A 25,096-nucleotide genomic window follows, 5' to 3' on the forward strand; every position below is an offset into this window, starting at 1 on the left:
GGTTTGCATATTTAATTCTTAAGGATTGTTATCCAAATGGACATATGATATAAGTTATAACGGTAGGTTGTAATACCTGACAATGTTGCATGCCTGGGGTCCATTTCACTAAACTTGAAGCTTCGTAAGTCTCGAAATCGTTCGTAACTTACGACGAGTTGTAAGTTCCATTTCACTTAACCTACTTACGAACACCTAGTAAGTAATAGGGATTTCGTCTATTGGGTATGCGTAACGAGATATATTAGTTAGTGAAATGGACCCCTGGTTATTGAGTTAACGGAAAGTCGCTGCGGATATCAGGTTTTAAGAGCATTTGAACTTGTTTTAGCATGTTTAAGCGATACAAAAGTCACAGTGTATTGGGTGTTTTTATTAACCCATTAATTTTGTATTTCAAACAAAGATGACAAGACTATACGCACAGTATTTTAAGGATTTTTAAAGGAAAATGTTTTAAGTAACATTTACGACGAATGTGAATTGCTACCACCGCGCTTGATTATCCAGGGATAGTCTTAGGCCTACCTCTGTTTTTTGTTTGTTTTTGTTTGTTTGTTTAAACGGTCGCTCCGTTTTTTTTTTTCGATGGAATTTCTGGTTCCTTGATCGACAAAGCAGCTTTTTGGATCAAGAAATCGGACACCAGGCTCTTTACCGTGGGAACCAGTCTTCTCTCTTATTATGTTTATTGGACAAATACGTGTCATACGAATGCGCTTTAAATGCTGTCTCTATTTATTCCAGTAAATTACGCCGCTCTTCACCTCTGTGTTCGTAATAGCGCCGTATCTTGAAAAGCGTTTTTAGAAAGCATTAATTTTGTATTTCAAGCATTAATTCCCGCTCTATATAGAAGTACTTTACTTAAATTAAATGCATATTAGTGAAAAGTAAAAATAGTCACAAATTTATCAAGGGGTGTAGTACCACCTTAATGTGACGTAGGCAAAACGATTATGTGACAACATGATAACAGGATGATTCACTCTTATTGTTATTATTATTTCTATTCGAATGAATTATTACCGCAATATTAACCTCAACATTAAGCCTGATACAGCTTTTAGTTTGCGACACATGTTTTAAAAGTCCAACAGAATGCTGGTAAATATATTATTTTTTCAAATTCTAAAATCAGAAATGAAAAGTATATCTCAGAGTAAATTTTTAGGTTTGTTTTACTTTTTTAATGACATGTGCCAGATACACATTGTTCTTTTAAGAGAACTTTGAATGATTGAATAGATGAAATTGCAATTTTTATTCTATGCACCAAAATGTTTGGAAAATATAGAACAGAAGTACTTTAGAGTTAACATAGCAAATAGCAAACATGAAAGAGTTGCAGTTATAATATAACGACTGCTTGGAGCGTAGTAAGTGCTTTTTCAAATCAGTCACTAGAGAGCTTGCGAAATGAAGTTACTTTAACTTTAACGTCTAGAGGATTATAGAGGATTATGTATTCAAAACCACCTTGGTTTTGAATACATAATCCTCTATAATCCTCTGGACGTTAAAGTTAAAGTTAAAGTAACTTCATTTCGCAAGCTCTCTATTGTCTTGCTGTATACTGGACTGTAATATGTTTTAGTTTATAGTTTGATCGGACATTTCAGATATGCCCGTTCATAACTTAATTGGCTTTGCATTGTTACAAGGCTCGTGGTTCAGTATACAAGTGGCTGATTTAAAACAAAACACCCCCCTCCAAATAATAATAATAATAAAACAATAAAAACAAGTTTGTGCTCTAAGCACTCTTCGGTGAAAACAATTCTAACTATTTTCTGTTTAAAAAATGTATTTATTCGGCAAATTTGATATAACAATAACTGTACAGGTGGCACAACCGTTATTGCAGTCACTGTGACCAGAGGCAGTTCAACAGTGATTGTGATCAGAGGTTGTTCAACAGTACATCAGAGGTAGTTCTACAGTACCTGTGATCAGAGGTAGTTCAACAGAGACTGTGATCAGTGGTAGTTTAACAGTAACTGTGACAAGAGGTAGTTCCACAATAACTGTGATCAGAGGTTGTTCAACAGTACTTGTGATCAGAGGTAGTTCAACAATAACTGTGATCAGAAGTAGGCCAACAGTAAACTGTGATCAGAGGTAGTTCAACAGTAACTGTGATCAGAGGTAGTTCAACAGTACCTGTGATCAGAGGTTGTTTAACTATAACTGTGATCAGAGGTTGTTCAACAGTACCTGTGGTCAGAAGTTGGTCAACAGTAACTGTGATCAGACTCAGAGGTTATTTAACAATAACTGTGATCAGAGGCTGTTCAACAGTTACTTTGATCAGAGGCAGTTAAACAGTAACTGTGATCAGAGGGTGATCAGCACATAATACGTTCATGCTTCTTCAAATGACCTAACTTTGTGAAGCCTAATTACAAAATGTATACATATGACCTATGTGAAAGCGTGGATTAGAATTGACAATTAAAAAGCTTCTCGTTGGTATGAAAACTTTCATGTGCTTTCAATATAGCTGACTGTGTGTAGTATTTGTTACCTAACCTACACTGTAGGGGATTTTTGTTATCATGAATACGTTCATGTGCCTTCAAATTGCCTGAGTGTGACAGCTTTTATTACAACATCAACCTTTAAATGTTTCTTCTTACCTTCATGCCTTTTCAAGTGATCTGATTGTGTAAAGCATTTATTACAAAATGTACACCTAAAGGTTTCCCTTCAGTATGAATTCGTTCATGTTTCTTCAAATTACCTGATTGTGTAAAGCCTTTGTTACAAAATCTATATGTCAAAGGCCTCTCTTTAGTCAGCATGTTTACAAGCTATCTGACCGTGCAAAGCTTTTATTGCAAAATGTACACCTAAAAGGGTTCTCTTTAGTATGAATACGTTCATGTTTCTTCAAATGACCTGATTGTGTAAAGCATTTGTTACAAAACGTACATTTAAAATGTTTCTCTTTCAGTTTAGATTTTATTTGTACATATAGGCCCTTGGCCCTTTGCACTACAAATATAATAATTACATATGAGGAAGACATATAAATAACATGAAGAAATAATTACATAAATTCAATCATTTCACGAAGTTTCATAGCATGAAAAACAAATAATGAGAGACCACTGATGTCAGATGGTGTATCTGAACTCATGAGAGAAATGAATTTTGGGGGACCCGGTTCCGATCCATACCTGAATGGGAGATATTTTTGACGAATCTTATCAAAAAACTTGCAGACCATGACAAAATGATATTCATCTTCAATATTCCCATCCCTGCACAGATCACAAACCCGGTCCTCCAAATCCAATTTCAGTCTTCTACCTGTTTCAATCTTTCTCTTTAGTATGTATACGTTCATGTGTCTTGACTACTTGACTGTGTGAAGCCTTTGTTACAAAATGTACACTTAAAAGGCTTCCCCATAGTATGTATACGTTCATGCTCTTTCAAGTTATCTGACCGTGTAAAGCCCTTGTTACAAAATGTATATTTCAAAGGCTTCTCTTTAGTATGAATATGTTCACGTATCTTCAAACTACCAGACCTTGTGAATCATTTGGTACATAATGTACACCTAAAAGGCCTCTCTTTAGTCAGTATGTTTGCGTTCATGTTCCTTCAAGATATCTGACCGTGCAAAGCTTTTATTGCAAAATGTACATCTAAGAGGCTTCTCTTTAGTATGAGTACGTTCATGTTTGCTCAAACTACCTGACGTTGGGAAACCTTTGTTACAAAACGTACACTTAAAAGGCTTCTCTTCAGTATAAATACGTTCATGCTCCTTCAAACTACCTAACATTGTGAAGCCTTTGTTACAAAATGTACATTTAAAAGGCTTCTATTCAATATGAATTCGTTCATGTGTCTTCACATTACCTGACGTTGTGAAACCTTTGTTACAAAATGTACACATAAATGGTGTCTCTCCAGTATGAATTCGTTCATGTGTCTTCAAATTACCTGACGTTGTGAAACCTTTATTACAAAATGTACACCTAAAAGGCTTCTCTTTAGTATGTATTCGTTCATGTATCTTCAAATGACCTGATTGTGTAAAGCCTTTATTACAAAATGTACACTTAAATGGCTTCTCTTCAATATGATTCCTTTCATGTTTCTTCAAATTACCTGACGATGCGAAGCCTTTGTTACAAAATGTACACTTAAAAGGCTTCTCTTCAGTATGAATTCTTTCATGTTTCTTTAAATTACCTGACGATGTGCAACCTTTCTTACAAAATGTACACTTATAAGGATTCTCCTTGGTATGGATTCGTTCATGTATCTTCAAACTACTTGACGATGTGAAGCCTTTGTTACAAAATGTACATTTAAAAGGCTTCTCCCCAGTATGAACACGTTCATGTGTCTTCAAGTTACCTGACGTTGTGAAGCCTTTATTACAAAACTTACATTTAAAAGGCTTCTCCATAGTATGTATACGTTCATGCTCCTTCAAGTGATATGACCGAGTAAAGCCTTTACTGCAAAATGTACACCTAAAAGGCTTCTCTTTAGAATGAATGTGTTCATGTTTCTTCAAACTACCCGAGGTTGTGAAACATTTGTTACAAAATGTACATTCAAAACGTTTTTCCTTGTGTAATCCTTTATCCATTGTGTAGTGTCTTCTTCGATTCGTGGATGATTCTCCTGATGTGACAGAAGACCTTGAATCTTGGTCGTAATTCCTTGGCCGATCGCTACCTTTACCATGAATCAGTTTACCCTGCCTATCCTGTTGCTGTTTTTTGCACTTCGTCTTGAGTTTAGAAATAGTGGCACCTTTATTTGCATACTTATTTAAACATTTCTTTCCACCTTGGTGCGATCTGTTAAGCTGTTGGAATGGTTCATGCGTGTCTTCAAGTTCTGTCTTGTTTCTCTTCTGCTGTTTGTTTCTTGACTTTTGCATAGGCCTACTGCATGCACTACTTTTCGTCTTCTGAACCATGGACGTCATGTATCTTGCTTTGCTCTTGTAGTCATACCAGTAAGGAAGGATTCCCATTTCATGGTGTCTTTTATGAGACAAATATCGTAACACTTTGTTGTAAAATCTCTGCCCGCAATATTTACATACATGCGGCATTAAGTAGTCCCACTCACGTGGACGTCTATTTGGCATTGTCTGTCATGGAAACAAGTAAAAAATGCATACGATTAGCGAAAGAAATACATGTAATACAGGGTGTATCAAAGTATACAGTTTGAAATGTGCCACTAGATTAAACGGTGAGAGAGAAATTTGGTCAAAATGCTAGAGTTGATAGCTGAATCAACATCTTGTCCTCCCACAACTGTAAAATCACTGGCGTGTGACCACTAATAAGGACTCAGTCTGTTATAATCAAAGTAACATGAAAATCACATGTTTGACCACGTTCTTTACAGTAATTGACATTCTTAGCCTTCCACATGGCACCAGAGCATGACCACCATTCCTCTGTATGCAGCTATCAGCTCTCCTCAACATGACATCATCACACCCCGTCTATGTCCTGCCTGGATGTCAACTTGTGCCACATGTGTATCTGTCATCAAGGTCTGCCGGAGGACTTACGAAAACCTTTCATTTCAAATAGCCCCACAAGAAGAAACCCAGAGGTGTAAGATCAGGAGATCTTACAGGCCATTCTATTTGGTGCTTTAAAGCAATCATACGATTGCCAAACAATTCTGCAAGGTTCGCAAAAATATCCACTAAGTCCTACTATAGTCACACGCCAGTAATTTTTACAGTTGTGGGAGGACAAGGTGTTGATTCAGCTATCAATGGAAACATTTTGAGAAAATACCTCATACTTTTCAAATTTTTGTGGCGAAAAATAATAAATCTTTTCCCACAACTAAATATCATAGTCAGGAAATTAATGATTCATCTGGTAGGTTAGATGTGAGATGAAATTCGAGGCCATAACTCGTCTCACAGATCCTCAAATTAGTCCGGATAATCAGTTTCCCAGTCTATAACACTGACTAGCACACTTCTATAGTTGAGTGCCCCAGGTCTTTCTCCCATATAAAATTCACCCGAGGGTAACATTGCACCTCCATTTTCATCATCGTCAATAATTTGTCATCAATTGGTACATTACATCTTAAATTTCACATATTTTACATTATCCGTAAACTTGAAAACAGAGATAGCAAAAAAAAAAAAAAAAAAAAAAAAAACAGCCCCCACCCCCGCAAATTAATAATAATAATAATAACTAGTGGCAAATGGTCGTCATAGACCACAAACCTAGCTGGAGCGTGTTGGTGTTGTGGGGGAAGCGACCCCTGCAAAATGTTCCAAAAATGTTCCCCTGGTTATGAGGTTTGTTGTTACCAAGTTTGAGTCCCGTACTCCTTACAGATGTCCAGAAAATGCAAATCTAAGATTTGACCCCAGATGACCTGACCCCTGTATGATGTTCCGTAACGTTCCCGGGTCATGAGGTTTGTTGCCACCGAGTTAGATTTGTGTTCCAAAGTGTTCCAAAATGTTCCCCTGGTCATTAAATTTGTTGTCACCGAGTTTGAGCGCCGTCCCCCTTACAGATGTCCAGGAAAGGCGTTTCTAAAATTTGACCTCTGCATGACCTTTGACCCGACCGCTGCAAAATGTTCCCCCGACGTGTGGTATAGCCGATGCATTTTGAAGGTATTTGGTTAAATACCGGAAATTCCCCCTTAATGACCTTTGATCTCAGTTCTGTTAGACCCTTTGGGCACTGGATATAGCTGATACATATGTGGCCAAGCGTTTCCAACTGGGTACACCAATAGGGTGGAGCAGTACTTTTGTGCGAGATTTTTTGTGCTAATTATTATTATTTTTAAGTCAAGGGTGTCAGCTACGTAGACAAATTACCTATCAATTTAAAGCTTTTGATGAGACCTTTGTATTGATACCATAACATTTTATGTAGCATTTACCATTCTCAAGTTATTTTGATTTTAGTGAAAAAAATACGGGGTGGAGCCGAGGATTGATATGGAGGATTGATATGTAAATTTAACTAAAAATTTCAAAAAAATGGGGGTATATTATTTGCTTCTTTTAATTGGTTTTATGTTGTAAAGACTTAAGGGATCTGGAATGAGCGTTTTGAGCGTTTCGACAGTTTTTTTTATGGAACATGAGAGCACCTCAGACGTATCGAATTGCATTCTGAATACGAAGCATGTCTTTCTGATATCAAATAATTTTAATTTTTGAAAATCACGATACAATACAAATTTTATGACAAATTATAAAAATTTGATATTTTTCAAATTTTGATATATAACACTATTAACAGTCCTCGAAGTAAATTTTATAAATCTAATGATATATTCTTAAAGTGTATGTAGCTGGGAGGAAAAGCCGACGATCAATTGAAAATTTTGACCTTTCATATTGAAGATATGGATTTTTCCCAAAAAGACCTAATTTTTTTTTTGGTGTTTTATCAGATTTATAAAGTTTACTTCAAGTACTGTTAAATATCAAAAATATCAATTTTTAATGATTTGCCATAAAATGTGCATTACATTGCGAATTTCAAAAAATCAAAATTATTTGATATCAGAATGACATTCGTCGTATTCAGAATGCAATTCGATATGTCTGATGTGCTCTAATGTCCCACAATAAATACAAACGTTCATACCCCTTCCCTTAAGAACAATTATTTAGAAACTAAAAAAGGTAACTCTGTCCTAAAATTTAGTGAATTTCTAGTGTAAATCACATAATTAGAGAAAATGCCTTAAATTGCACTGTTTGTGTGTAAATCCCTATTCGGAATGCCTCAAATGTGTGTTTCAAATATGTTCGCACACAGTGAAACCTGCAGCAGGTATCACAATTTTTAAGCTCTTGAGCCAAGGAACTCAAATATGATGTTCTTTTCAGCATAGGGTATAATATGTAAAAAATATATCCCACTGAAGATAGAACATTTTTTATGGAAAATGTTGCTATTCAACTTCCACTACCTTCCTAACCAATCTTCCTACTGGGAAACTAATATCATTTTTGGATTCCCTGTTTAATTTCCTGTCAGGAAATGTATACTTTTCTTGTACTTATGGGTTTATTTGTATCAAAAACCATGCATTTTCAAAGAGGAAATGTGTATACGGTCTAGAGAGGCGATTCAAAAGGCCATTTGTAGGATGCCGCGATGGTGTACTAGTGACCGGCCTATAATAGCTTAGTGTTAGGGCCTATACCTTAAGCCCTAGGGCCTATGTCTTAGGCCTTACGCCTTCGGCTCTCGGACCTATGCCTCGGGCCCTAGGGCATATTAAGATACTCCTTCCCCATTCTCTCCCCTTTTCTTCTATTTTCCCTTCTTTCTTTCTCCTCTTTTTCCTTTTCTCTCTTTCTCTTTTTCCCCCCTTCTCCTTTCTTTTCCTTTTTTTCCTTTTTCTCTCCTTTTTGAGCAACCGGCCCTGAGCGGCCCAGAACCAAGCGGCCCATGTGGCGATCGCCACAACGCCACAGTGGTTAGTCCGCCCCTGCCGGGGCAAGCCGCCGGCGGGTGTGTTTACAGGATTGGCATTTTTTGCAAAGGGCATTATTATGTAATTATTTATTGTTACATGTGCATTATCCAGAGATGGAACCGAACCGAGACTGGGGGCCAGTCTATACTATACCAAGATAACTGGACATGCTCCCGGACGCTTAATTTCTTTCTGCAACCATAATGGGCCGCAATATATCACTAACCGCATAGTCCGAGGCAAGATTCATTATTGTCAGGGTTAGGGTCTTATGGTTAGGGTTAGGGTACGGGTTAGGGGTTAGGGTTAGGGTTTAGGGTTAGGGTTAGGGTTTAGGGTTAGGGTTTAGGGTTAGGGTTAGGGTTAGGGTTTAGGGTAAGGGTTAGGGTTAGGGTAAGGGTTAGGGTTAGGGTTAGGGTTAGGGTTAGGGTTAGGGTTAGGGATTAGGGTTAGAGTTAGGGTTAGGATTATACGTATTTATTAGTACTAATATACTAGTAATAGTATATTGTGTGTACGCACTTTATTCCGTAATCAATAAGTATCATAAACAAACACCTTTCTGGCACAGCGAATCATAGCACAGTCGTGTAGGCATTAGACTATGGATACATATTTATTAGATTGTGGGTTCGAACCCCCAGGAAAACCGTTGTAGAATTTTAATTCTATCGATTGCTTTTTATTTTATTAAGTAAGAGGAAATAATAATGGTAATAAACTCGTGTTATATCTAGCCTCATAGGCCTATAATTACACGTATGCACTATGTGTTATCGCATTGCGGCCCATTATGGTTGCAGAAAGAAATAACGCCTCCCGGACATGCTGGATGTGGATAATTGCACGTTTAGCTCCTGTCCAGGCATACTTTTAAATAATGCCTGCAGGTGAACAACTTTTATAGAAGGGGCACACCACCATTACGCTTCCCATTGAAATACGTGCATAAAAGCCTCTCGGAAATCTCTTCTAATTATTTCCCTGCAATAGATAGAGTAATGAAACTGGGCATGGTTATGGGATGATCCTTAAGCTTTAAGGTTAAACAAAGTGTTGAAGGGCTTTACCTCCAGAAAAATATATTATTACCTTATACGTAAGAAAATATGTCTACTTATCATGTGAAATAAAAAATCCGGAAAAATTGTGTGAAAATGTGTTTTTAGCCTATTTTTTAGCTGTTATCAAGCACTATTATTCGATTTGTTTACAAGCGCCAAGCAACTGTCGTCTGGGAGAGTGATTGACATCTTTATTATTAGAGAAGAATGGAATCTGTATAGTTCATGAATATTCATGTAGTATTTACACAACCTGTATCCCAGCCATTTTGCCTAGTTATCGTAATCGTTCATATAAGACGCCCATATGATCCATGGTGTTAAACTGATATTCAACAACTTTATATCTCTCGATCTTTGCGATCCGAAATATTGAATTTCAACTTTAGGCACATCTCTAGCAAGGTAATAAATACCTGTCACAAATAGAGGTCTTGAAATGTTACTTGCAACGTTAAAAATGTGAATAGAGAACAAATCGGGTTCAAACATGCTTCAAAAATATGAAGGTAATTGTCAACGCCTACTACCAGAATAGCCGGAAGAGGGCAGACTTCATAAGGGAGTGTTCATATATTTTAGTGGGGGACAAAGAATTTGGAACTTATTTCGGGAAATTTCCTGGGTTTTTGTTTTGTTTTTTTTATTTTATCTTCCTGTTCGGGTGTTTCGGTTGGCACATTTTCGGGGCATTTTCATGCACTTTACAGGAGTTTTCGTGGTTTCTCTGTAGCTGCCGTGTGTACTTTTCCCCACGTAGGCCTACAGGGTATAAATCCCGGGTATAAATAAATAAATGAATAATAACATATAAAAAAAGAATCTGGAACTTCAACGTCAAAAAACAAGACAAATTGTACCCTGCTAAAAATATCAACCCATATCCTCTCTGAGAATAAAAATAATAAGACTCCAACCTCACCTGCAAAAAAATATTTTTTCGGGGGATAATTTATAAGGTGAAATGTGTCGTGGGGATGTGCGGCAGATTTGGGGTGCATTTTCAGCCATTTAGTTTAGACTCTGTTGTATTTTTAGCCATGATTTTATTGACCCTCAGTGTCATGAAAATTAGGTTCAAGAAGGGTATTTTCAATAATTTTCTCGAAAAAGTAAATATTTGCGAAAACTTTCAGTCCAAAAGTTGATACAATTTTGGGTCTGTTTTCTTCAAATTTGGTTTAAAATCGTACCGTAGTTTTTCGGAGTCACAGCCTCACATCCTTACCCAAACCAGTTATTTAAGCCTAAAATCAAAGTGTTAATACCATTAACACTGCCATGGCCCGTTTTGTCGTGATGACTGGCTTCCAAAATGTAGGCCTATTTTAAATTATAAATCTGGTCCCGCTAGAGGTGTGTTTTTACCCGCGGAGGTCTCTCCTCGGGTTCGTGGATGTGCCACAGTTTTGGGGTAGGCCTACCTTTTCAACGACTATGATGGGTGGGTTTACAGCGAAGACCAACTTTTGGGCGCATTTTGGCAAAAGTGCCCTTAAAAAAGCGTCAAATTAGGCCAAATTTGGATGACTTTGATCCCCGCGGTACAAATGTTTTGAAGAGACCCGCCTGAGGTGTTTTATTTAAAAAATGGTCGGGCCTGCTAAAAAACCCTCCCGGAATCAAGCATGGGTAGGCCTACCAAAATGCCTTGAGACCCCCCCCAACCCAGCGCCGGGACCTACATGACATGATATTCTCCGCGAGTCCACCAGAAAATATAAAAATACAACATTTTGATAGGCCTACTATATTTGTCTGTATAAAGAGCTAGGCGTACCGGGATTTGCCGACTCCAATGTTCATTTTGAACCATTAATATTTGAGCCACGGCGCTCGGGAATGTGAAAAGCGGGGGGGGGAGTAGGAGCAACAAATTATTCAGGACGATGCGTGAGATTTTACTCATTTTCCAGCTTTTTGCGTGAGATTTATTACGTAGGCGTGAGATTATACTACCTTGGCGTGAGACCGTGAGAAAGTGACCCAATGCGTGAGACTCACCGGGCCAATGCGTGAGAGTTGACAGCCCTGCTTGTAGGCCTACCGCGTATGTCTACCGTGATGACAGTAGCGTAGCTGCCGGGGGGGGCAATTGCAAAAATTGCCTATTTGGGCCCCCGCCCCTAGTGCAAGGAAAAAAGAGGGAAAGGGGGGGAGAAAGAGGAAAAAGAGAGGAGAGGGTGAGAGGAGGGGCAGAGAGATGGGGAATCCAAACGATATGCAATACAGCTCAATAGGCCTACCATATACGATTATGATAAGCCTGGCAAAATTGTCTATTTGGGCCCCTGCCCCAGTGGGAAATTTGGTGGATATTTGGGCCCCTCCCCATAGGGCCTACAGTCTTGCCCCTCCTGGAAAAAATCCCAGCTACGCCGCTGCGTGATGATGTTGCAAAGTTGCGGAAGTTCATTCATAAATTTCCCATTTCCACTCGACAACAACAGACCAGCACGCAGCGCGCAGTAGCTAATCCCCGAGCTAATCAGAGACATGTGCGTTTCTCTTTCAACAGAAAATAATGTGACCATGTGACTGACACGATGTACGCTTCAAATAATTATGCTCTCGGCGTCAAAAGTATGATAATGGAAAAATTTATAATGAACACTCCCTTATTTAGCCACACCTTTCTCGTGTTGCCTGGTATATCAGCAAAATCCTACACTATCGCCTTCCCTTGGTAAAATCCCCGATAAAAACTCGTGATATTGAAATTGAATTTCAGCGCCAGAACTTCCGTCATTCTAGCATCATGGATGGATAGGCTATGCAGTGGCGCCGCTAGGGGGGGGCAGTATTTCCCCAATATTTTTTCTTTCTCATCCAGTTTTTAGGCAAAATCCCCACAATTATGTAATTTTCCACTTTTTGCGGCAATTTCAAGTGCAATAAGTGCCCCTGTCTCAAATTCACTTCCCCCGGCCCCATGCCCGGAAAAAAATTCTGGTTCCGCCACTACGGGTATGGCCATAGCTAGGGGCGCCCCCCCGTTGCCCTTGGTTATGCTGGACGTATGAGAAATTTAGAGCTTGTTCAATTCCGCCAATTTTAGAAATTTTAAAGGTAGGCCTATATACAGTGTAGGCATGTATATAGCCTATAGAAAAACGGATCACAGTCAAATAAAATATAAAAATCGTAGGCCCAATAATTTTACTAATGGCATTTATTGAGCTGCTCACTTCTTGAAAATCCTATGGTTTAATATTGATATTATATAATTGAGCTCCTTGTCAAGCTCCTCAGTAGGCCTACACATAGGAGAGTGACTAACTGAGCTCCCGCTATTTTCAGAAATGAAGGCCTGGCCTATTAAATGAATAATTAGGATTGAGGCAGCCTTTTGTTTCATTTTACAGAACTTTTTAATCCCCCAAAATTAGTGGGTTTTTTAATGGGGAGTAGGCTTTTAAAACGAAATTCAAATTTGGCAATATTTTCCATTGCTTAATGAATTGATCTGCGTGAAAATGCCTAAACATGTGGCCAGAGCGGGATGACTGGTATAAAAATCTTAACTTGTGAGAAAGGACGTAGGCCTATGGGGTTGTATGAGGCTGTGGATCACGAAATGCCCCTTTAATGTGTGCTAGGTAAAGTCATTCTTCCTTTCGACCTGCCAAAATCAGTAATTTTATTCCCTCCCCCGGCTCCCCGGCCCCGGCTTGCCAAAAAATTGCTTTCTCGAAAGGCTGTGCAATCAGTACCGGTATTAGCCTACTAATTATAAGCCAAAATTTCCAAGCGCCTCGCTAAAAATCGCTTGCCTCCCGTCTCGGCCAGCCGAAAATCGCTTGTCCGCACCCCCTGGACTGCCAAATTTTTGTGGCCCCTCCCCTTGGCCTGCCAAAATGCCCCATCCCTTTGCATATAGCCTATATATAGGCATATGCCAATTTTTTGGGATCCCCAATTTCCATACCCATACCCATACCTTAAATGGATTTCTAAATATCTACCTGTTGCAAGCGCAGCATTGGCGCTGGATTTTAAGCTAGAAAATACCTAAATATTTTAAAATCCAAACTCGGCAACACCACTTGCCCTCGGCAACACCACTTGGCAAATACAGCCCGTCGTAACAATGTCGTACGTAAACATGTGTTTTAAAAAGAAATGAGAGTGTCACTTCTGTCCAAAAATTTCGAATTTTGGCCTTGAGCAGCGACAATCAGAGGTAAGAAAAACACAGTATGACGCAGCTTGAAATATAGAATCACTATATCAATTTTGAAGTGTGTACTTCAAAGCACAAGCCGAAACGAGGTGAAATGGTTCGAAAAAAAAATTGATTTCGCTGTATCTTTTTATCGCGAAACTAGACAATTTGGCAGCAGCGAGTCGGAAAAATAGCAAATATCTCAATTTTCTGCTATCGAAATGAAAATTTAAATAGCACCTGCATGCAGAAGAGGGTTTATAGAAATAATGTAGGTCAGAATTTTGTCTATGAAATCTTGCACGGAATTATTATTACTGGTTACAAAACGACATACAAGTGGAGGCCATTTTACTTCAAATTCGGCCAACATTTTAAGCTTACATAAAAAATCGAGACAACCAATATCAAGAATGAATATGCACATTCTTTTATTGACTTGTTTGTAATGTGCGTCGAAGTTCCCAACAAAATCGCCACTTCCAATGAGAAATTATGGCCGTGTTCCCAAAAATCTTGATGCTCCGGATATTGAAAAAAATTTGAAATGTTTGAAAAGTACATTTCATTTTGAGCCAAGTGGAAAATTCAAGCATAATAATGACCCTTACACTTTCAGCTTTTAGACGTAGTTTGCGTTTTCTCTCTCCGATATTTATTTCCAGAAATAGATAAGTTTAAAGGGGGCTACGTGCATCCCATTTTGCTTCTGAAAATGGCAAAATTGTGTATAACCTTAATATATTTTCTTTTGCACATAGATCGCCAATGTCAGTTTTTTGCAAATTTGACATTTTTACCCCATCCCGTGATTTCTAAGCTGTTGAAAGCTCAATTCTTGGGATTTTACATCGATACATGATATGCACGATTAGTCCGCCAGAGCACATTTAAAATCATTTTTTCTGCGCGGAATTGCATCAAAACCGTTTCAGCTTTAGAATGGCATCAAACAAACGTATCTCAGACACATATTTGCTGAAAATGTAACAAAAAGCTCAATTTCTACGTTTTATCAGGACTACTTTGCGGGTTACACATTTGGCCCCGGAATCTAATGGTGGTGTGCTCCCTCAAAGGGAAAGAGGGAGGCGAAACAGATGGAGGCGAGGGGATAACGGAGAAGAAGATGATTAAAATTAATTAAACAAAACGACTGATTAATCTTTCATAAATTAAGGATTTACCTCTAACTTTTTTCAAAGGACGGGTAAATCAGGATAAGCTGTCCCGACTCCGCTCCTGACGGGCACAAACTTGCCCTTTATCACAAGCTTTCCACGACTCTGCATGTTACTTGAGGTAAATCCTATACCCCTTTACTCTGGCTAAATACCCAACATTTGAACACAGCTTTAAAATTTATTTATAGTGTGAACATCCCTTCACGCCACATTCCCTCTGTCATACAATGTACCAACAAAAGTATATCACTTGATTTACACAGATTCAGGTGCTTTCAGCAACCTTACCATTTTAGAAACAATTGTAACAGCTGGTCTAAGCAAAATAATGTCAGATATTATAAAGAATACATGTACGTACTGAAAACAAAATCCCTGGCACTGCAGCTTTAAAGCAGCTATGTCATTGTCACAAGTGTCATCAGTAAAATCTCTGTAAAATCATACTGGGTTCAAGATAAAAACAAAATAATTTGCCCACATACTTATTGTCATAAAAAACACACACCTTATAAACAATTTCTAAAAGTTTAACCTGACTTCCAATACAAAACTAACATTGGAATTTTTGATGTGTTCAAGACTATCGGCTGAGGTTGAAATCTATTATAGCGAGGTGTTCGGCCTTAATTCAGCCTCGCTGCTTAGCTTTGCAGAGGCTCCCCCAGCCGAGGACCAGGAAATTTCCAAATAGCTCGCCAAACATCGCTTGCCCGCCCCCCTCTCGGCCCGCTAAAATCGCTTGCCCCTCTCTAGGCCTGTCAAAAAATCTTGCCCTCCCCCCCCCCTGCGCATGCCAAATTTTTGAGATCCCAATTTACAAAGCTTAATGGTCTAGATACATGTTGGGAGTGCAGCGAGCAGGAAAATTTGCACATTTTTAAAACAGTACGGAAACGCTTAAAAGCGTTTCCGTACTGTTTTCCTAAGCCTTTTTAGAGGGTTTTATTTTAAAGGCGCCCCATGAATGTGTGCTAAAAATCGCTTGCCTCCCCCCTCGCGGCTTGCCAAAAATTGCTTGCTCCCCCTTTTGGCTCGTCAAAAATTTCTTGCCCCCCCCCCCCATTTTACCCTCCCCAGGGCTCACAATTATTCCACAGCCCCTATGTGTCACATATCTTCATCAGATGATGATGAAGATGTGTGTGTCACACATTGCATTTTTGTGCTGAAAGTCAGTTTCAACTTTTAGAAATTGTTTATCACCAGCACATTCGACCATATAAACACTATGAAATACCACTACAAACAAAAGGCACATCCATTTAATACTATAAACTACTACTTTACTAGCAACATTTTTTTTAACCCACTGAGTAGGCCTATATATTTACTCAAACCGAACTCTGTACCAGACTCAGATTTACGATCGAATTAAATTTGACCTTATTATTATATTCCACTAAGCCACAGTTTCAGGACATATTATACAAACCCTGTGTATCCATACCTTCCCCCTCACTCACAGGGGATGAGATTTCAAACCCGACTAAATTTCCACTTTATCTATGATCTACCCAGCAAACACAAAACGTTTTCGACATCATTCGCAAAAGGTTATAATAGGTTGTCCGAAAACGTTTAAATGTCGGGTTATATAAAGGGTACATTAATGGTATAAAACGTTTTCATAACATTAAATAACATTTGTTGGTAATTTACTGCACAGCAAAGACAACTGTTTTACAGAAAACATTTAAATGTCGGGTTATATAAAGGGTATAAAAACGTTTTAATAACATTCCAAAAACATTTTTGAAAACTTGATACAATTCATTCTAAATAGAATGTTTTTTTGGGGTTGAAAAAATATTTTGCAAAAAATGTTTGCCCAAAATATTTACAATAACGCTTTTAAAAATGTTTTCACGACCTTTATATAACCCGACATTTAAATGTTATTAAAACGTTTTGTAAAAAACATTTTAAGAACATTTCTGTGTTTGCTGGGTGCAAATATTTTAACATAATGTTATTTAAGTGTTGACAAAATATTTGGCCAAAAATGTTTGCAAAAATAGTTTACAATGACATTTCGAAAACATTTTAAAAATATTGTTGCAGTGTGTTTTCATACAAAACGTTTTAAAACGATTTCTTGACCTTTATATAACCCGACATTTTAATGTTATTAAAACGTTTTTACCTAAACCAAAACCCAAAAATAACTTATTTAAAACGTTTTAAAAACGTTTTTGTGTTTGCTGGGTACCACACTGAGATCAAACCATGTCACAAAAATGAGGCTACAACAACGCTATAATTGAAACACAAATCATCAATTACATGAATTAGCTGGCAGAACTCTTGTCAACATGTCAATGCCTCAGTAATATACTGTAGTAATCACCTATCAAAATCAGCAAAATAGTTAACATTGGTGTCCCATCTCGATACTCTCATAATTTCCACTGCATTGACATTTAACCTTGAGTTTTCTGCAACAACCTTTCAAGCCCATCAAAAATCATATTAGCCATCAATCCTCTCATACACACATTCCCTGGGCTTGGTGGAAGAACAGGTGATTAATTGCGTTTTTAACTGATTAAGTGCCCCAGGTTAAATAAGAAATTACACGAACAAACTAACAAACACATTCATTCCTTAGGAAAAACAATGCTTCAACAAGGCCAAACCATATCTACACTAGTCAAATAATTCTTACATAGCATCAAGTCAGGGTTTCATACTCAAAGGGTAACAAACAGAACATGTGCAATTTCACTTTGTTAGAAGACCAACACCAGAAGATTACAATGGTTTGTTTTCAGCGGAAGAACAAACCCAACGATTATAATACCTAGCTGGGGGTGTACCCCCAGCTAGGTAATAAAACAACCATCGAGCAAGGTCCGAAACATGAATCTTATGTAGGCCTAATACATGTACAAGACTAGTGTAATGTGTTTTACGATCGGGTTTTTAAAGCCAATGTAAGCCAAAAAAGCCAAACATTTTTGGTTTTAAAGCCAATGTAAGTTACTCACCATGCTCACCTGCTCACCATTTACGAAATAACTCAAGGATATCTTGACCAAAATTCTACTCACGATGATCAACGTACACCAACGACACCATTAAATGTCCGCAAATAACACGGGGCAAATAACACTATTAAGCTACTTGCAGTTCGCCATTATGCACTATGTGCGGGAGAGCCTCGAACTGGCAGCATACATGAATGGGAATTGAACTAGTCATAACGTTCTGTGTAAGGTTACATAATTCTTCCTTTCATGTATGCTGCCAGTTCGAGGCTCTCCCCACATAGTGCATAATGGCGAACCGCAAGTAGCTTAATAACAGGCAACACTGAGCTAAATAGCACCATGGAGGTATATAAATAAATGGAGAATGATCTGGCCAAGCATCTTTTGTACTACGTTGGTTATGACCAATTATTGTTGAATAGGCAATTTCAGGGAATATTGATTTATGCTAAGCTGATTACATTGTTAAGTCTGTTTCACTGGTCATTTATTTCAATGGGGTGCTAAATGCAGTTACTTATAATGTTTATTGGAAAGTGCTCATGTTTCAGAAAATTTGATATCAAATTGTCATTTTCGTCAAAAAATTGCATTGAAATCAGTCTTTTTGAATAAAATAGTACACCCTATCTGTAGGCCTATATCTAAAAATTAAATTAGGCTATGACCCCCTATTTTCCTACCAAAAAAGTTATGACCCCCCCCCCCCGTATAGGCCTAGATTTGGAACCCCCTCTCCAAAGAAAATGATGGCCCCTAATAATATTAATAATCAATAAGGCCTAACTACTGATAATTATTTATTATAAAATGAGAAGTTTAATGATGATGAAAAGATTGTCTAATCATTGTCACTTTTACCTGAGTTCCGAAGTACTTCCGGTAAATTTTGCTCGCTCAGTAACTCAAATGGCCCAAATTGGCCCAACATAATTTTTTCACAATCGGAAGGTAAAAACGTTTTGCTTTTATTTGCACTATATTTGAACTCCCTCAGACCCCCTTAAAAGCTTAATATATGAACATGAAAACTAAGTATATGTGTCAAGTTACGGCACAACTAGTGTAGAAAACAGTTTCGTAACTTGAGAACAAAACATCCGAATTTCATCGGGTTTTCGCACAATCATACATTGAAACTATAAGCTATCAAAACTTTGAACTTGAACAGCTAATTGACTAGCTGACGTCATTATACAGTCTCTTTTACAAGCCTTCCGGTACAGGTCAATGTAGGGTCAATTCCTATGAGGAAATTTTGGGAGTGACGATCAATGAACCATGGTAGAGTCTCATAACCATCGTGGATATCAATAGCTTGGCTGAAGTGGCTGGTTCATTCAAGTTTGGTGACTCATTGAATAGAGGTAACGGGATAATCTCCACTTAAGGCGATATAATACCCCGATTTTCATCAGTACCCCTCTTCTTTTTTTTCTTGCAAATTTATTAAGTACATATATATGTTTATCACCTCATGTCCTGAACTTATAAAATATATCTACATATAAAGTGAATTTCAACAATTTTAGTAAGTCATTTTAGCCCTATATATTTTTTGTTTACTGTAACCTAGTAACTCAGATCTGTGTTTCATAACAAACCTTAATTTATTCTTTTGAAAATGTTCAAGTAGGGTACATGGATAGAATACATTAAATCCTTTGTTATACTCTCTATAGAAAATCTATAGTGGTGCATGCAAAATACCTACCATGATATAACACTGAATAAATTAAATAAACACTTATACAATGGATGTATAGTCATTAGTTGTTAGGAGAAGAAAAGGCTATTAGGTCACCGTATGTCAGGTTATAGGTCAATTGGTTCAGGTCAAATTTAAGCATCAATTTTGAATACACATGTGAGAGTCTGTGATATCATATGAGGCATAATTTTGATATTCTGTCTTTAACTGGATATATATCGAGAAGTGCATGGTGGATATACTAATATACCTTGGGATGTAAATGGTGAGTACAATTTAGAATGCCTAGTTGAGACGGATTTCACAAATAAATATAAAATAGTTACCAAAATCACAAAACTTAAGCTTACGGAAAACTACCCAATATGGTTGTATAGGTGACAAGAAATACAATTTTTTTCATCATTGCTGTAGTATGGTTGTTGTAACCTGTTACCTATGGCTTAATTAAGTTTCAGTGCAATAATGTCGCAAGTTAAAAATGCAAAATATAGCTCAACATTGAAAATAGAAGCATTTTAACCAGTTCCTTTTTTGATAGTTGTGGAGCACCAAGTTCATGAAGTCATAAAAGAAATCAGGAACCACTTATTCCCATTTTACATATCAACTTTATTTCCCTAATGTGTTAGCAACACATATCCAAAATTTTAACGAATCCGTTGATAGTAAGCTTTCCAAAATGAAGTGAATTTAAATCATCAGTGATGTACCTCCTTTTGGCTTCTATCTGTAAAAGCATGTAAGCTACATTGATACCGATACCACCAATAAAACGAGAAGATTTGCCCCTTCATTTTTGCATACCACTTTGTCCAATTTTTTTTTTTGTAATTTCTTCACAAAATGCAAAAAAAAAAAAAAATCAATGGGTGTAGTACCCCCTTAAGAGATTAGAATTCTGGCGATCATTCTCCATTTATTTATATACCTCCATGATAGCACTATTTAGCAGAGCTGACTGTGCTGGCAGAGGTGGCTTGTGGTTTAATTCCCAATCCCAGCACTAACAGATCCTGGAAAGTACTATCCCACTTGACATCCTACTTGACTTTCATGACGACAACGATGCACGCCTATTGTTATTTAAATAACATGATCAATTGATTAAGGATGAACTAGCTATCACGTTCGATCGATCGATCAATCGATCTATTGTCTATTTTGGAATATTTATGATTGAATAAAAATTCTTTTATAAAAAGAATAGGCCACATGTCACATGGTAAAACGCGGCAAATCGCACATTATTTTTGCTAAATTTATCGCCATTTTGTGGAATTAAAGCTTTTTTGCAAATTTGTTGCCGATTTTCGGCGATTTTAGCCGATTGGTCAGGATTTGAAACAATTTTGTAAAATTGACCTCAGTTTGCTGTGGTTGATCAAAATTTAGCACAATTTAGCATCATTCTCAGCAATTTACTGTGATTTCCAGCCATTTTGTAGATTTTAAGCTTTCTTAGTATATATTTCATGGTGATTTTTTGGTAGTTTTAGCCTTTTCCCAAAATTTGAAACAATTTTGTTAAATTTACCCACAATTTGCTGTGATTTATCAAAATCTAACGCGATTCATAATGATCGGTCATAGTTTCGCATTTTCCTGCAATTTCCAGCTATTTTCCCATAGTGACGTCATATAGGGCCTAAGAATAGAGCGCCCAATGGGAGCCTTTGATGTGATGTGTTGAAATAACTTGGTGATAATAAGGTGATGAGTGCAGCCTACTTAAAGTGCAGGGCAATACATTCAAGAATTGTTTTCACCTATTGCTATTGTAATTAATCCTGTTTCATCACTACTTCTACGGCGACATACATACAATATACTATTACTAATAAATACATATAATATCCGATCAAAAATAAACCTTGTCTCTGACTATGTGGTGCCTAGATTCAAATGTTTATCGGTAAAAATAATATCGAGTGGGTGGGGGACGAATCAGGGGGATGGTCCATACAAGTTGACACCTGTATGTTGGTTTGTGACCAAATTAACATCATATTTTGCCATTTTAGTCTAAAAAATGCCAATTTTTGCGTTATTCAAAACCTGCCGTCGAATTAGTCTCAAACGTGGTATACCATACAGTCGCGACTAAATTCGACAGGTTTTTTTTAATGATTTCTTCAGAAATATACCGATTTGGAATTTCTTAATTTCAATAAAAGTATGATATAAATATGAGCTTTCACCTGATACCATAATCTGCATTTTACTGGGGTTAAGTGGGGACGAGACTGTCAATCGGGTCACGCACATTTAAATGCATGATTGTTAACAAATGCGCATGCTCACTAGCTTTTAGCCTGTTGACATCAAAACCACCGAGAACTGAAACGGAATTTTGTACACAAACACCCTGACCATGACCCGCCAAATCAATTTCAGAGAAGATGTACGGATTCATCTTTTCTGTTAATTCTCTGTTATGGACCCAATTCTAAAACCTCTGCTTTTTCATATATATTCCAAAATAGACATCCTCAGATACATAACTGCAAGTTTAGTTTCAATAGGCCTATAACATTTTTCGTGCGCTACTGCTAAAGTGTAGGCATAACAAAATAAGTGCAGAGAAAGGAAAAGAAAGGGACGAATAAAGAAAATAATAATTATTATTATAGAAATTAAGCATATAATATTACTAGGCAGCCATTCAATGATGCCAAAACCTTTATGCCTTTCGTAATTAAAACACCCAGTCAGATGTAGTTTCACACCTGCCAAACACAAGTCACCCAATTTCGATAACTGGACGTTAAATGTGCACTCTCATGAATATTAATTGGCAACATTCTCCAATATGTCAGCGCTCAAATCGGACACAATAGAACAATAGACCATTCAGTGCGTTGCAATCAGAGAAGATCTTCTCTGGTTGCAATATACTATTACTAATAAATACATATAATATCCGATCAAAAATAAACCTTGTCTCTGACTATGTGGTGCCTAGATTCAAATGTTTATCGGTAAAAATAATATCGAGTGGGTGGGGGCGAATCAGGGGGATGGTCCATACAATCATCCCCCATGTTGACACCTGTATGTTGGTTTGTGACCAAATTGACATCATATTTTGCCATTTTAGTCTTAAAAATACCAATTTTTGCGTTATTAAAAACCTGCCGTCGAATTAGTCTCAAACGTGGTATACCATACAGTCGCGACTAAATTCGACAGGTTTTTTTTTAATGATTTCTTCAGAAATATACCGATTTGGAACGCTTAATTTCAATAAAAGTATGATATAAATATGAGCTTTCACCTGATACCATAATCTGCATTTTACTGGGGTTAAGTGGGGACGAGACTGTCAATCGGGTCACCCACATTTAAATGCATGATTATTAACAAATGCGCATGCTCACTAGCTTTTAGCCTGTTGACATCAAAACCACTGAGAACTGAAACGGAATTTTGTACACAAACACCCTGACCATGACTCGCCAAATTAATTTCAGAGAAGATGTATGGATTCATCTTTTCTGTTAATTCTCTGTTATGGACCCAATTCTAAAACCTCTGCTTTTTCATAGATATTCCAAAATAGACATCCTCAGATACATAACTGCAAGTTTTTCATCGATCGAACGTGATCATAGTTGAAAAAAGTACCCATTTTCTCGCGCTTCGCGCGCATCTATACCATATAAAACCTATTATCCCCCTATGTTGATTGTAATCACTGCACTGATCAAACGATATCAGCTGTGCATGTCATGATTGAATACAAATGCTCGTATATCTATAGTAAACAAATCAACGCAATTAACCCATATCATCTTTGTTTTATTGTAAAAGATTGTGAAGTGACTTAAGGTGGTACTACACCCCCTGATATATTTTGTGACTAATTTTGCATTTTTCTAAAAAAATAACTACACACTGGTAACAATAGTTGTATATATTATAGGGGCAAGCAATCCAATTACTTTCAAGACAAGTGGTTGTCTCCACACGGAGCGACCGTCTAAACAAACAAACATTCTAGCGGTACCTCTTTTCTTATCATAAATAACGTACTGCTTGTCACTGAAATTCCAGTGTAGTAACTGGGTTCCTTGACCCTATAATATAACTTTTGTTACCAATGTGTTATTATTTTTTGAGAAAAATGCAAAAATAGTCACAAATTTCTCAAGGGGTGTAGTACCACTTTAATGTGACGTAGGCAGAATAATTATGTGACAACATGATAACAGGATGATTCACTCTTATTGTTATTATTATTTCTATTCGAATGAATTATTGCCGCAATATTAAACCTCAACATAAAGCCTGATACAGCTTTTAGTTTTCGACACATGTTTTAAAAAGTCCAACAGAATGCTGGTAAATATATTATTTTTCAAAATTTTAAAATCAGAAATGAAAAGTATATCTCAGACTCAGAGTAAACTTTTAGGTTTGTTTTACCTTTTTAATGACATGGGCCAGATACACACTGATCTTAAGAACTTTGAATGATTGAAAAGATAAAATTACAATGCACCGAAATGTTTTGAAAATATAGAAGAAAAGGGTCTTTAGAGTTAACATAGCAAATAGGAAACATGAAAGAGCTGTATTTCGCCATATAACGATTCCTTGGAGCACATTAAGTGTCTTTTCGAATCAGCCACTGTCTCTGTACACTGGACTATAGCATTGTTATGTGTACATTCAAAGCCAAGGGCATTGGACATTTCAGAAATGTAGTGGTGCCGTTGCTTCTACAAATCTAATAGCAGTACACTTAAAGTTCAGTCTGATCGACAATTTCAGAAATGTCCGTTTATGCCATTGGCTTTACTGCCTTGTAATAATGCAAAGCCTTTGCATTATTAGTGCTCAGTGTTCAGTGTACAAGTGACTGATTTGAAAAAAAAAACCATCACACACACTAAACAGATTTGTGCTCCAAGGACTCTCAGTGAAAATGATTCAAACTATTTTATGTTCAAAAAAACGTATTATTCAACAAATTTAATAGACAATAACTATACAGGTAGTACAACAGTAACTGCTGTACCTGTGATCAGAGGTAGTTCAACAGTAACTGTGATCAGAGGTAGTTCAACAGTACCTGTGATCAGAGGTAATTCAACAATAACTGTGATCAGAGGTAGTTCAACAGTAACTGTGATCAGAGGTACTTCAACAATAACTGTGATCAGAGGTAATTCAACAGTAACTGTGATCAGAGGTACTTCAACAATAACTGTGATCAGAGGTAATTCAACAGTAACTGTGATCAGAGGTACTTCAACAATAACTGTGATCAGAGGTAATTCAACAGTAACTGTGATCAGAGGTAGTTCAACAGTAACTGTGATCAGAGGTAGTTCAACAGTACCTGTGATCAGAGGCAGTTCAACAGTAACTGTGATAAGAGGTAGTTCAACAATAACTGTGATCAGAGGTAGTTCAACAATAACTGTGATCAGAGGTAGTTCAACAGTAACTGTGATCAGAGGTAGTTCAACAGTAACTATGATCAGAGGTAGTTC

The 25,096-nt window shown here is 37.2% G+C and overlaps 1 protein-coding gene across 1 annotated transcript in view; it reads right to left on the reverse strand.

Moving 5' to 3' along the window:
- Positions 1 to 3,339: 3,339 nt before the first annotated feature.
- LOC140143387 (uncharacterized) overlaps positions 3,340 to 25,096 on the reverse strand; it is a 30,324-nt gene continuing 8,567 nt past the window's right edge. Inside the window, exons 4-5 of the mRNA XM_072165243.1 lie at positions 3,849 to 5,128; positions 3,340 to 3,538 (exon numbers count right to left, since the gene is read on the reverse strand). Of these exons, the coding sequence (XP_072021344.1) occupies positions 3,349 to 3,538; positions 3,849 to 5,128 (1,470 nt within the window). The 3' untranslated portion in view covers positions 3,340 to 3,348. The remainder of the gene's footprint in view (positions 3,539 to 3,848; positions 5,129 to 25,096) is intronic.

Source organism: Amphiura filiformis, unplaced genomic scaffold (genome assembly GCF_039555335.1).
Source record: "Amphiura filiformis unplaced genomic scaffold, Afil_fr2py scaffold_21, whole genome shotgun sequence".
Taxonomy (NCBI): Eukaryota; Metazoa; Echinodermata; class Ophiuroidea; order Amphilepidida; family Amphiuridae; genus Amphiura; species Amphiura filiformis.